At 30.3% G+C, this 14,693-nt stretch overlaps 2 protein-coding genes across 2 annotated transcripts in view; one reads left to right on the plus strand and one right to left on the minus strand.

Annotated features, from left to right (window-relative positions):
- Cht6 (Chitinase 6) overlaps nt 1-14,693 on the minus strand; it is a 194,646-nt gene that overhangs the window by 73,013 nt on the left and 106,940 nt on the right. The gene's annotated exons all lie outside the window — the stretch shown is intronic.
- Nucleotides 3,770-4,108, plus strand: LOC136796067 (histone-lysine N-methyltransferase SETMAR-like). The gene has a single exon (XM_067048646.1). The coding sequence runs from the start codon at nt 3,770-3,772 to the stop codon at nt 4,106-4,108; it is 339 nt and encodes a 112-aa protein (XP_066904747.1).

The following is a 14,693-nucleotide window of genomic DNA, read 5'->3' on the forward strand; positions in this document are numbered from 1 at the left end:
ATTTGAAATTATACATAATAATAAATTATGTAGATATAAGTTGATACTAATATAAGATAAAATATAATATTTTTGAGGTAAGATTTACACTAAATGATGTATGAATTTATGAAAAAAAAACATACAATGTTCATGCAAATAAAGAAATAAACATAATGAAAGTTGCAAAAGAAAATGTAAATGATGAATAATGGAATAAACATAATAAAATAAATAATTAATAATCAAAATTATACAATTTAAATCAACAAATACAATTTGTATCCATTTTAACATTTTAAACGTTTTTTAACGTTTTCTTCATTGCTCATTATATGATAGATATCGCTTTTTTTCACACATTTCACTATGTTGATTTAAATTGTTTTAATTATTTATGTATATTGTTTTTCAGCCCTCATATAGGCCAGAAATTCAGGTCTACACGTCAGCACAAATAGACAAGTTTTCCTCAAATATGAAAAATATATATCGTTAAGCATTCTCTAGTTCCATAAATATGATTAAAATGTTTAAACAAACAACAACTTTGGTTCAAAAAATTGTTTTTCTCCCAAACAAATCTAGTTGTTAGGGCAAGCAAAGGTATCAGCTGGCATTTGAACAGAGGCTGGAAATATAGTAATTATTCAACTTTCACTGCTGGAAACAGTTGGTCCAATCGTGATCTGTAGCGGCTTTTGTAAGAGTGGATCCGGCCAGCGAGGACACGCAGGAGCGAGGAGGAATCACGGAGTATCAGCTAACAGTCTCCGGTTCGGTTCCAGAAGGTGAGTCGAAATTAGATGAAATAGTTCATTAGGAGTTGGAAGGTCTTGGATGATACAGCAAGCGATCTTTAGTCGATTTTGCCAAAAGAGGGAACTTCAGGAAGATGAGAAGTCTTGAGAGGGTTTCGCATCCATTCTGGTTAAGGAAGTCCTTCAATTAAGATGAAGTATTCAAAAAGATACGTGATGTTAATAAGTAGTTAAGGTCTTCCTCCAAAATGTGAAAGGTGAACTTTAAAAGTTTTAGAGGCCACGATAATTTAACAAACATTAATATCCTTGAAAAGACTAATATATTTTTAAATATGAAAAACATAAAGATGAATTACGTATGAGTAATGAAGCTGAGTAACAATATTACTGGAGTACAATAATGAAAGTTTTACTAGAACCAAATTTACGCTTTTCAATTGACAAAATTATGAAATAATCAATTTATTATTTTACAATTACCAGTGTTAACGATTCGTATGACTAATAGTTCAGTTTCGGGAAAAAGTATTTTTTATTTCTATATTACTATTTCGGCTCTGGTTGGCCTTAGATAATTTTATGTTTTTAAATTATTTTTTCACAGTTGATAGTGGGGGGGGGCATAATCTTATACAAAAGACACTCCTAACTATTAGCAGTGCAAGAACCATAAACTATTATAATTAAAAGTAATAAAGATCGTTATAAAAAAAAATTAATAATGAAGAGAAAATAAAAAAAAACGAAAACAAATAATATTTAGAGAATTAAAGAAAAAATTAATTTGTACTGAAAAAAAAAATAAAGAGTTTATAACAGTATGTTTTGGACCAGTCTGGGCTTCGCGATATGTTTGCATTGTTTAAGTTGTGTTGTCAATGCACCTTTAACTGTTGATAAATTCTAGTGGAATTTTGAAGATCGTTTTTTGAATAAAGCATCTATCGATTCCACTTGCAGTTCACGATGCAATTGGCTGTTTAGTACAAACAGGGGAAATCCACTGAAATTCTTAGAATCTTGTTTTGAAATATTTGCAAATTTTTTTTTCTATTCCTACACAATGCGGCGCCCCTGCTTCACAACTGTACATCAGCAATGGCCTTAGTATAGCTTCATAAATGAGAATAGTTTATAGTATAGATTTTGTATTAACTATGGGGTACAGTATAGCTAATCTTGTCTAGGTTCGGGTCAGTTTGATGTTGCTACAATGATTCCAAGTAAGGCGACGATCGAGATGAATTCGAAGATATCTTACTACTTTAGCGGGAGAACTCAATAATGATGGTATATTGAGAATCATAAAAAAAAAAAAAAAAAGAAAGAAAAATGTAAGTATTTAAAAATAAATACAAATATTGTTTTGAGTGTTTTTTTATTTTATGAGTTTATAGTTTTATAGTTGTTGACTGGTTTTGTTTAATATTTAGTGATATATAAAAATATATATACATTATAGATAGAAAAAAATGGATTAAATAAAAATAAATATCAGCAGTTGTATGCAACTCAAGTCGAATATCTTGTCAGAAAATGATTGCAAGTTCTTTTTTTACATATTTTTCGAAATTAACAAGGCGATTTCGGATGAACTTGAAAAAAGAAAAAAGAATAAGTAAAAAAAAAAACTTTTTTAAACGCACGAATTCGGTTTACAATTTTGTTTCCTTATTCTGTTTTCCTTTTTCCCGTTCACCGGAAATGGTAATTTTGAAAAATATGTAGAAGTAGAAGGAAATACAGAAAAAATAATTCAAAACAATAAAGCTGCAAAAATCCTAAAACCTACTTTACGTAAAGCATTCTTCCTAATTCAAGTATTAATAGTAAGATAAATTGTAAATATGAGAAAATAAATTCGTGTAGAATTTGTCAAAGATCATAAAAAAAAAAAAAAAATGTATTACATAAAACTGGCCAATATAGAAACTTTCAATATGAAATTTTCCAAATTGCTTTATTAATAAGTATAATTTTAGAAAATAAGACTATTAATCCAATGAAATTACACATTAACCTAGAATTAATTTTAAATTAGTTTCTTTTAATGGACTCTAAAAAAGTTTATCGGTTCCTGAGGGTACATAGGCCTAATATGCCAGATTTTTCAAAATGGCCTCCGTATATTTTAGTTCTGTAGCCAATAGCTCCTAATATATTACAAGTAGCTTAAATATGTAAGTTTGTTAAATTTTAAGCGACTTTTTTTTTAAATTGATAACTAGGAAGATTAAATTTATTTAAAAATCAGTAGAAAATCAACTAACCAGACGGTAGTACTTAACGAACTAGCACGGCCATTATCGAGCTCACATCGAGTGCTTTAAGTGCTTTAGTGGTTTAACCAGACTTTCTATATTGTTTCATTAAAAAATTTGTTTCCCTTAACTGTAAAAAATATGATGGTATATACCTACCTATATGTGAGGAAGATATTAATTTTTTTACGTATATATCAGAGGCATAGACCCATTTTCAAAAGCGGGCGTAGTAGCTGATACATGTCACGATTTTCAATTACCATTTGTACAGAGGGGCCTTGGAAGAGAGGATATAATAGGGACAGTTGCAGTGGCACAGTTCTCACCTTTCTTCTTAACAATAGTTACATAAACCATTTTTCCCAACCTCACTACAACAATAGTCTAGCCAAGACAATTTCAAGTATTGTCCAAAATAAAAGAGGAAAACTCTATCTAAACATCTGAAGTGACTGTTCCTGGTAAATATTAAGAAATGAATATGAAATTTTCACTAATAGAATAGAGAGCAATACTGCTCAAATTATTGAGTTGCTACATAACACAACATATTATCAATATATTATTACATATATTAATAGGGTGTATAAAAAAAATGTACCGTTATATCAAATTCAAGATTTCAAAGGACTTTAAATATTTTAATCCTATTTAATACTTACCAATAGTTAATAATCACTTTAGAGCATACCCTAAGCTTGTTTTATCCCATTCCACTAATTAAAAAAAGCCTTAGTTTAGTTATTTGATTCAAAGAAAAACATGACAGTGTCCTATGAAATTCTCATAATTTTAAGGAATAACTGGGAAAAAAAATTCACATTCACTGAAGCAACTCGAGAAATTGTTAAATATGAAGGGGAAGGTGTCCTTGAACAGCTCTCTGCGCGGCGTTGGTTTGAAAAATTTAGCAATGGGTATACGACGTTGGAAAGGAAGAAGGTCTCCGGGCGACCATTGATGGATATTGATGAGGTTCTGCAGGAAGCTGTTGAGTCAAATCCATCCAGTACTCGCGAACTTACCAGGGAGTGTGGTGAGTCAAAAGATACTGTTAGTCACCATCTACTCTCCATGGGAAAGATGAAAAAGAGCAATTGAATGGTGCCTCATGAACCTACTCCTCACTTCCCGTCGAACCAAAGAAAAGTTTAAAGAACCTCATGGGTTCGAACTCCTGCCTCATCCACCATATAGTCCAGTCCTCGGTATCATGGTATCAGCGATGAATCGAGCAATTGGCTAGCAGAAGGCTAATGACGGTAGATAACAATGGTCTATACTTTGAGTATTGATTGTATTTTATATCTAAGATATAATAATACAAATATTGATAAACGGTCATTTTTTTATACACCCTATTATTAATACATTTTGGTTTATACACCAATCGTCTGTCCCAGAAAGGATCAATTTATATCTATCATATAAATATTTAATGGTTTTCGATGTTTTCTCCTTTCTAAACTTTTTATATTTTTTAAGAAGTATTTGCAATATACCGACGAAGGAGGACTCCGTTTTTTTAATAAGTTTTTTCTTATGTCTGTTTAAATATCTCATTCACCACATATTTATTTTTTCCAGTAATTCAAATAACTGAAGTTATTATAAAAGTTTTATTATCATTGAAAAATTAATCAAATGTCAAAATATTTTTGTACGCAAAAATTAAAAAAACCAAACGAGAAAAACTAAGGAATGAATAAATAAATAGAAAGTAACACGTTACAAGCTAACGAGGTCGAATGTTCTACTGTTGTAAGAAAATTTAAAATTAAAAAAAAAAATTAATTATCATGATGAGGTTTGTGGCCGAGGGAGCCTAGAATAATATTTTAGGCCAACATGGCAATATCTCCTCAAAAGTCTTCGAAAAATCCCTTGTTATATTTCAAATTATTCCGCGAGATTCAAATCAGAGGCTTCTCATGGTGGAAAACTATTTTAACTCGCAATGAAACCAACTGATTAGTACAGTTTAGGGTCCAAGATAAAAGGTTAAGTTCAGAAAAGTTGTCATTTATTATATCATCCTCTATCTTAAAAAAATAAAATAAAATAAAAAAAATAAATCGTCATCCAATGATTCTGAATGAAGAAAGTTTATGAGTATAACGGCAAGGGTAGGAATTTAAAATTTATATTGAAGCGGCTACATTGTCGAGGTTATTAGAAAGAGCGTAAGAAACCTACAAATTTTAAGAAAAAAGTAGGCACTGTGGAATGTGTACCGATATGTAACAAAAAATCTGTTTAAGCATTACCATATTTCCTCTAGGTTACATATTTGAGGAAGTTAAATTGATAAATTAGAAGAAAGCTTTTTTATGAATGCTTTTACCTGATGGATGTATCCATGAAGTTTACGCAGGTTCGTCACGGGAAATTGCCCGACCTGATTCCCATGAAATCGGCACCACTCTCCAGCTTATCCTGTACTTACGTTCTATACTTCGATTCATGTAAGAACAATATATATATATATATATATAGTTTCACTGCAGACGTAAGTCAGCTCTGTGGGTTAGGGCATCCAGCCAATCTCATGAAGTGATTCTGATCAAATCACCTCCTTGCACAACTGTTGGTCTAGGGACAGTACTTCCTTACAAAGTACTGCACCTCTGCCCCTCCACGGGTTCTATCAGTACAGACTTAATTTTTTTTTAACATATACGTATATATTTTATTTTTATTTGGAATATAAATTTTTAGTGAATATAAGTACATTAATTTCTAAAATCCAGTTTTTTCTGTAGCATAAATTATTAATGCACCCATATTGTATTAAATTATGGCCCTTTTTCCATATAATTATTTTATCACCAATAAAATTCAAAAGTAAGATTTCATTGGCTAGAAGCATTTTCAAAATAGTCTTTTAGGTTTTCTTCTTCGGGCAAAATTGCTGAAAAAGAATAGTTGGTGATGAATAATACTATTGTATAACAGTAGATATTCAAACAGGTAGAAACAGTTTTTTTTTATTTATTTATTTTTTTTTAAATGAAGTTTTATAAAAATGAGGCATTTTGATTAACATATGCAAAACCAGCTACTGGAATCATTTGTTCGAACTTGAGTAAGATTAGTCAACGAAATTCCTTCAGTGAAATCTGACGGCAGCATTAATACTGTTTTAATCATAGGCTTATTTCATATTCATTTAACAAACGTCTATCTTGATGATTATGTATGATATAGTCGAATATTTAAAAAAATATTTAGATTAAAGAGAAAAAAAAAGTTATTATAAATATTTTAATAACTAATTATTTCTGAATTTTATAATGGTTTATCACAACTTTGCTTCCATTGTTTTATTTGCAAATTCTTCTGTAATTAATGAAAAAAAAAAATAATGTCACGAAACTAACATTTATTATTTACTTAAATAATTTATCTCAATAACTCAATAATTCTATCTTGCTCAAAAGTTCAATTTTGGTCAAGTAATTGCTGCACTGTTAGAAATTCATAAGTGGAGAACGAATTTCCATATCATTGTACTTTAGATTTCGTTGGGTAACCCCGTTGCTTATTCTGTTCATTATCTATGAATAATACAAATAAATCTGTTCCGCTATTACCGATGAAGGGTCTAGGGTGCTGTACTTTGAAAGAAAGTACTGTTCCTTAGACCAACGGTTGTGCAAGGAGCTGATTTGGTCAGAACCATGCTCGACCAACAATTTTTTTTTCATTAGAGAGTACCCACTGTATGAGGCTACTGTGAACCCCAGTGGGCTTCTGAATCCACGGGATTGACTCACATCTACAATAACAGAATAAATAACTCACAATATTAATCTGTCATAGCCGGGTCCTGGGAGTTAGTAGTCCAGCTAGTTAGTAGCTAAAAATTTTATATCTTTTACACTTTGGCCTAAACTTGATTATCTCGATTTTAATAAAATAAAATTTAATGCTTGAACCAAACTATACATACAGATATACCAATATTTATTCATTTTATAATTTTTTTCCTCTTCAATATATAGCTCAGAATATAAAAATATGAGGCAAGGTCAATACCTTGCCAATTTTAACATATAAAGAGTAATAAAAAAGAAAAAGTAATCTGTATCATGAGATTTTTCGAAACAATTTCACACCTTCGGGTATTAATTACAAGCCTTGCATATTTCGTTTTTTTACTGCATGACAATCCGGTCACTAGTAATTACTAAAGAATGCTGTTTGTTTTAGCTTTGATCTTGAAGCATAGAGGAAATATGCACAGATAATATCCTTACATCTTAGTATTCACAACTGGCTTGTATAAATAAACATAATTTAGTATTGAAATTCTAAAAATCAGCAAGTGCATGAGATGCACATCATCAAAAATCTTGAACTGTTGTAGTTTTTACATTTTGAAGGTTCTGAAACGGAGGAAGAATTATGGAATAAGAAAATCCTATCGGGGAGAATTACTAACTCGTACACTATTTCTAGAAGACATACAGGGAGGAACTCATATGATTTCAATTCCATTTTAACAATGAAGGAAAATAATTTTAAAGCCACTTCAAATCAACGGAGTCATTTTGAAGGAAGCTCCAACAAAAAAAAAAAAAGAAAACAAACTAGCTCTGAATGAATGTGCCCAAATGAGCAAACTGAATAAAGCAATAAACAAATTTACTAAATTAATAACTATATATATAAATAAAATACTGAGCGTCTGCGACTCCAATAGGTCAAGGGAAGATATTTCTAGATATACCAGTGGTGTAAGACTATTGCTACGAAGTTTTAGATGCTGTTTTTATAGACAACTTACAAAATGGTAAAAAGTTGGTGGGCCGTCTATTAATGCATGACTCAATTAATATATTATCTATCTACTTTTAGTTAAATTAAATACCACCATGGCATTTATGGAATGCTGTGTTTGTATTACTATTAATCACAAATAACAATAAAATAAACAACACGTAACGAATGCAGAGAGTTTGGTAAATGAATTTACAAACGACTAATAGCGACTACATAGCTGATTCAAGACCGTACATTGTTGACCCGTTGCTAGGCGACGCCAACAAAACAACCCACACTGACGGTTTTCTACATTTAAAAATTATAATAAAAAATATATATTCATCAGTTTCTTCTAAAATTATAATAAACTTCTGGGAAAATAATACAAATAAAAATAAATGCAAAATAATTGAATCCTAAGACTATTTACAAATTGATCATTAAACATGGCGTGAACAAATTTTAATAAGCTAAATGCAGATTTTTATAATTATATCTACTGATGTAAAACCATAACTCACGCTATATCTTGATATAAGCGTGGGAAATAGAAATCACTTCCATTCCTTACAAGCATCGCATGCACAAGGTTGAGATAGTCCCAGATAGTGTGATAATTCGCTCATCAAGTTAGAGAACATAATGCACCGTGGTGAATGGTTGGTCAGTATTGTATTCCCTTGCACAACTGGACATCGCAACGTGTTTCCAAAACACACATCTCTATCCTGATGGCAGTCCTTTGGCTGGATCATAGACAATACCCAGCTCCCAGGGTTAATCACTAGTGATAGTTGGTAGTATCTTGTGTAGATTTAATTAGCAATCATAGTTAAAAAGTGAAAATTATTAATGACACGATTCTAAGAAAAACGAAAACAAATTTTAAATTAAAATTTATTAACAAACTCACGTTCCTTAATCATTAGAATGGTATTGTATATATAATTCACTGAGTATCAATTGTTCACATATATTAAAAAATTAGATCTGTACTAATACAACCAATGAAGGGTAAGGGGTTCAGTAATTTATAAGGAAGTACTTTTACTAGATTAACGGTTGTGCAAGGAGGTAATTTGGCTCGACCGCTAGATTGGACGGTCCCATACTCACTACTCACGACTACAGCAAAACAGAAAACAATTATTTGTTACAGCCAGATTCGATCCCGAGTCTTTGGAGTTTCACTGAGCTTCTTGCTCCCATTGGACACATATGATACCAGACAAAATATGTCAATACTTTCCAATAATAGCGGTAAATATATCGAGAAAAAAAATATGTATTTTACTTTAACGTATTATACAGATTGTACCGCAGACTTGGGATACTTTGTGGCAGCCCTACTAGTTTTGGGACAGCATGTAGAAAGACCCTTGTAGGAATAGTAGCAACAGTTTACGGTACTAAATGAAATCAAAATTTTTTGTTTTGACAAATGTGCCACTATTAAAGTAATGCACTTATCCTTCATTGGATTTTATAACCAGTGCCATGGTTGAGAGAGAAGCACCGGGATCTTGCGGAGAGACCTTTCCTCTACATGTGGGGTAACAGCTCGGTTCAGTGTTCCCCAGGCTGATTGAAAGTATTGTAAGTAGGAATTATTGCGTTTAAGATATTGTTTGTTTTAATTTCAATTTAAATTGTTTTGTTTTTTTGTGTATTTATTTATTATTATTATTATTATTTCTCTTCTATTTCTTATTTTGTTATCGTTTAATTTATATATTTGTAAATGTGGTGTGGATGAGTTCTATTATCCATATTACTATTGTCAAAAATATAATAAAATGGTATATTACACAATAAAAAAACACTAATGCGTTAGCAAACTAATTTACAAATCTCTAATATGCATTTAAATTCCAACCTGTACCTTAATAGGGCAGCATAACGTTTATCTGTCCAATAAACAGCGAACAAACAAATTTAATAGGTCTGTACAAAAATCAAGTGTAGGGTCCAACGAGTCTAGACTATTATATAAATTTCTCAGAAGAGGTACACATTTGAAAATGAAAAAGAAAGACTTCAGGAGTGACTTAGAATGTTAGGACATTGTACAATTCGAAATCTTAATATATAAGAATTCATATAATTGAATTTCATCTTGATAATTTTTTATCTTTCAGATTAATCGGATGCATTTCTTTTAAGAGATTGAAAAGCCAACTTTGTGATCAAAGACGAGTACTGGAATTTCAATTATTTCTATATAAGCCATAATTTTAAAGATATTTAAAAAAGTCTGCTTTTTTTAAAAACACTATTTCTTTAATACCTTTCCGATTCGCTGAATGGGCTTCATGAGTTGTTTTTTTTTTAATTCGCAGAGGATGCTGAAGAGGAATTTTTATTCTTGGCAATATTCTCCAGATTGGCTCCAGAACTGGAAGCCGCAGCTCGTTAGCCCGTTTCACCTGCTAGTGGAGGACAAACCTTTAACAAACCCTTGTGCAATCGGAATGCTACAAGTAGAGCATGCACGCCCTATTGTGCAACATTCGCGGACCATCGCCACCGCAACGTCTTCTTGGTCTTTCAGCGTCTTCAGCTAAAAATTTGTATATACATTTTTTTTTATAAATTACCTCATTTTAACATCTAATGAATACAGATTCAAGTAATAATTTATGTTTATTATTTTAAATTAAGAAAAAAAAAATGTAAAAATCAGTATTAATATCTAAGGTATATAAATTTGAAAGATGAATCTGTACTAACATAGCTGAAGAGTTTGAACTCGCTAATCTTAGAACCTTCTAGTTCGCATTGAAAAATTATTTTTGCATTTGAAATAAAATAAAATATTATATTATATTATTTAGTGTTTATAAAATCATACTATGGAATTTTAGCCTTGATAATGATTCATTTATATGATCTAGCAATTATTTATTTGTTAGCACATTCATAATCGTTAAATAACAGAAATATTCAGAATTTATTTAGCTGCTACATCCTTTCTCAAAGATGATAGATGTTACACAATCTTCACTTCAAATCTTTATCTTCCATTGCACGAAGAATGACCTCTAAGGAATTGTAGTTGTGTCACTCCCGGACACGAGAGTCTCAGTAACCTCCTTGAACATACCTACCATTTTACTCAGTTAACAGACACCAAAATTATTTTCACAATAACCTACATCTTTTGTTATGATTATTAATGCGGAATATACTTAAAGGCATATAATTACAGAAGCCCGCTGCACAATATCGAGCCCATGAACCATACAACTGAAAAAAATTAAAAAAATCTACCACTTTAAACATATAAAACATTTTAGTCTGTTCTAAAACTCTTACTAATTAGCTAATTAATTCAATAATATATTATTACAGTTTATAGATATATAACTTTTTTTTCATCGATACATCATGGAGAAATATTGATGGTATTAGAAAATTAAACAGCATTAAATTCTGCGTCCAATTATTACCGTAAACAGCCGTAACCTATAAAGTAATTTTTTTCGAATTTTCCCGAAAACTAAAATATGTATCACATTTTCAACAAATTGGTGCAAAATAAATCAAACGTTATAACCATTTTGTCAAACCACATATGTACGATCCATCACAATCTCTCAAGAGGAGATACCAAAAATAATAGAAGACAACCGGCCCCGCTAAATCTCGATTTACCGGTGTCCCTATGTCACTTTAGAAACATTTATTTAAAAGGAGACTTAAATTGAATATTAGTTAAATCGAGTATCATCGAAGAAGTGGCCAAAATTGGTTCCACTACATGTCAGTCCAAACTTATCACGGAAATGTATTTCTTGCTTGCGGTGCTAAAACAACTATTAAACGGATTATTAGTTTGACAGATTAACCAATTACGATATTTTAGGTTTTTCTTTTGGTTGGTTGGTCGCCTATAAATCCTTTATGGTGGGTGTTATTTATAATTAAAACAACTTTAAGGTACTCCTTGAATGAGCACCATAATGTAATAATTCGGTGAAGTAGTGCGGTGGTAAACACCTGTTGTGGCTGAATATGGGCTTGAGACCAGCTATTGGAGTCCAAGGACCAACCGGAGTGGCTGTTTTATGACCACTTGACCAAATTAATAAATTATTACATTCTTTCGAAGCAGAATTTATTACTTAAAAATTTATCATTTGAATGAATTTATTACTTAGACGTAGAAACTTTTTTTTTACACGTACAACCCCTTTTTTGCATGAGATAGGTTTCTTGAATTGGGCTCCTACTAAAAAACTGAATAATTTCATAAAATTCAAAGGGTTCTCTGATGTTTAATTCATCAACCGTTCAATTTTACTTTAAAGAAAATAATATTATGATATAAGTTGTAATATGATGCTTAGTATTTAAGAAATAAATAAATATTAAAATACAAATTAACTTTTTAAAAACTTCAAAAAGGTAATGCTCAACTATAAAGCCGTATGTGTATCTTTGGATTTTGAAAGGCTTTTTTTTTTATTGAATCTCTAATTTCATAAACAAGTTTATTTTAATAATTATTATTCTGAAATAAATTAATATACTTCTAGTAATGTTATCGGTGTGTATTGTCGATTTCATGTTTGGACTTCATTTATTTCATGGAGGTACACAAAATCAAAAAGTGAGAACTCATACTAGTACAAGATCGACATATGTGAAAATACAATGCCATTATATAAAGTATCAAAAGAGTAACTAATTTTTCTGTTGATAAAACCTATTATCAGAAACCGAATCAATTTAGAAACATTACTATATTCCTATATAATTATATTTCTTGTTTGAGGCTGCTTTATTTATCAATTATAGTTAAAAGTATCCATGTAGCCTCAAAATGTTTATTTTCTTATAACTGCTACGTTGCGGCCATTCTCAAGGATTTTGTTGATAAAGTGATTGATAGGGTAGTATTAGATAGTGTAAAATTAATAAAATTAGAACAAGCAAAATAGTGGATAAAAATAGGTTGTTGGACAAAGATGTATTTTGACAAAGGCAGAATAGCCTGCAAAGTTTGAATAACTTTGTTAGCAGTGATATAAGATATCCTTTAGAATGGTCGGAATGGCCAAAACGTAGGAGTTATAAGAAAATAAACATGTTGAGAAGTTAAGAATATTTTTTATTATTGTATTTTGTTATTCCTCCTTAGTATTTAAAATACTGTATTTATGTATGCATAAATAAAAAATAAATAAATTAAAAATGCAGTTTTTATATTTTTAATTGCATTTTAGTTGTTAGTATTCAAATCGTATTACTGAAATGGGTTATAACCTCTTAGATAATAATGTACTATTATATATACAAAATCAGCTATAGATAAATGAAAATATTGTCAAAAAAAAATTTAAAAACCCTGTTTTGCGAAAAATCAGATTACACTGGCCCAAAATAAATTATAGATACTTTAATTTACTCTTGTTTTTAATTATTATAGGTTGTACTACAATTCGTATTGGATATTGATATCCTCACCTTCCATCTCTGCTGCTTTCCGACTTCTAAATCACAATAGGTTCTTAAATCAATTAGTCGCCGTCTTAGCTATGAACAGCTTGTCTAATGTTTGCTTTTTAGAAAATCTAAATCGCCCAGAACGTGCATCGGGACTTCAATTGGACACTAGCTATTGAAAACTATTTTTAAAGCTCGTAATCACGCAATAGTGGATCCTTTCACCAGAACCTCGGCATACAGATCATCCGAGACCTTGAGTAGCCAAGGTTTATAAAATTCTATCTCAAACCTAATCGAGAAATCAAATTCCATTGACGATATGCAATCCTTCAGTGCATATGTTTAATTTCGAAAGGTAATTAATATTCGACCTCGGAACCTACAAAAGTAAAACTTAATTTTCGAAAAAACCTCTCCAAACAACAGGGGTAGGAATTAACTTCAGGTATGTGGGAAATATTACATATTTGATGATTATGTAAATATTTAATGGAATAGATGAATGAGAGCTGTGTAATTATTATAGTACCCGGGGTAATATGCCTAGTATATAGTATATAATATGATTCTCATGCAAACAGTATTATTCGATTTTCCATTCTAAAACCAAAAAAAAAAATTTAAAAACGTTCTTTAACTAAAAATATGGGGTTATCTGTGAGTTAAAAATTACTTTTAAGTCGTAAATTAAATCTTCTGATCTAAATGAATAGAATTATAGGTAAAATGAAGTTATATGTATGTAATTAAGCATAAAAACTAATACTTGGTGCTAACGCCATAATATAATTACGTTGTAAATAATTGTAAATAGTATTTTAGTATTAAGTTTTATAGTTTTAGTTATATAGTTATATAGTTTTATTAGTATTTAATTTAGTTACATTTATTTTTATTTGTATTGTTTTATTAAGATTTAGTTATTTGAAAAGAAAAATGTGTAATTATATTTGTTTGTAATAATGAGTAATAGTGACAGTTGCTAGGGGTGATCATTGTTGCTAAGATGCGTCACCTACCTACGGACCGACCATCTTAGTTTTTTAGGGCAGTTGCGACTAATTAGTGGCCCTGGTAGCGTCTAAGCAGCCCTGTCTGCCCTTATAATTTAATAGTTTGGACATTTGTTGAGTGTTTTAGTCGTCACTACAGTTCGAAACCAGACCTTTTCTACGTTTCTCTGAAATAAATTAATATACTTCTAGTAATGTTATCGGTGTTTATAGTCGATTTCATGTTTGGACTTCATTTATTTCATGGAGGTACACAAAATCAAAAAGTGAGAACTCTTATTAGTTGACAAGTTCGACATATGTGAAAATACAATGCCAATATATAAAGTATCAAAAGAGTAACTAATTTTTCTGTTGATAAAACCTATTATCAGAAACCGAATCAATTTAGAAATATTACTATATTCCTATATAATTAAATTTCTTGTTTGAGGCTGCTTTATTTATCAATTATA

The sequence above is a fragment of the Halyomorpha halys genome, unplaced genomic scaffold (genome assembly GCF_000696795.3).
Source record: "Halyomorpha halys isolate HHAL.00 unplaced genomic scaffold, Hhal_1.1 Scaffold20.1, whole genome shotgun sequence".
Classification (NCBI taxonomy): Eukaryota; Metazoa; Arthropoda; class Insecta; order Hemiptera; family Pentatomidae; genus Halyomorpha; species Halyomorpha halys.

Bases quoted from the DNA above. Each gene is read 5' to 3' on its own strand.
- LOC136796067 (XM_067048646.1), top strand. From the start codon at position 3,770: ATGACAGTGTCCTATGAAATTCTCATAATTTTAAGGAATAACTGGGAA.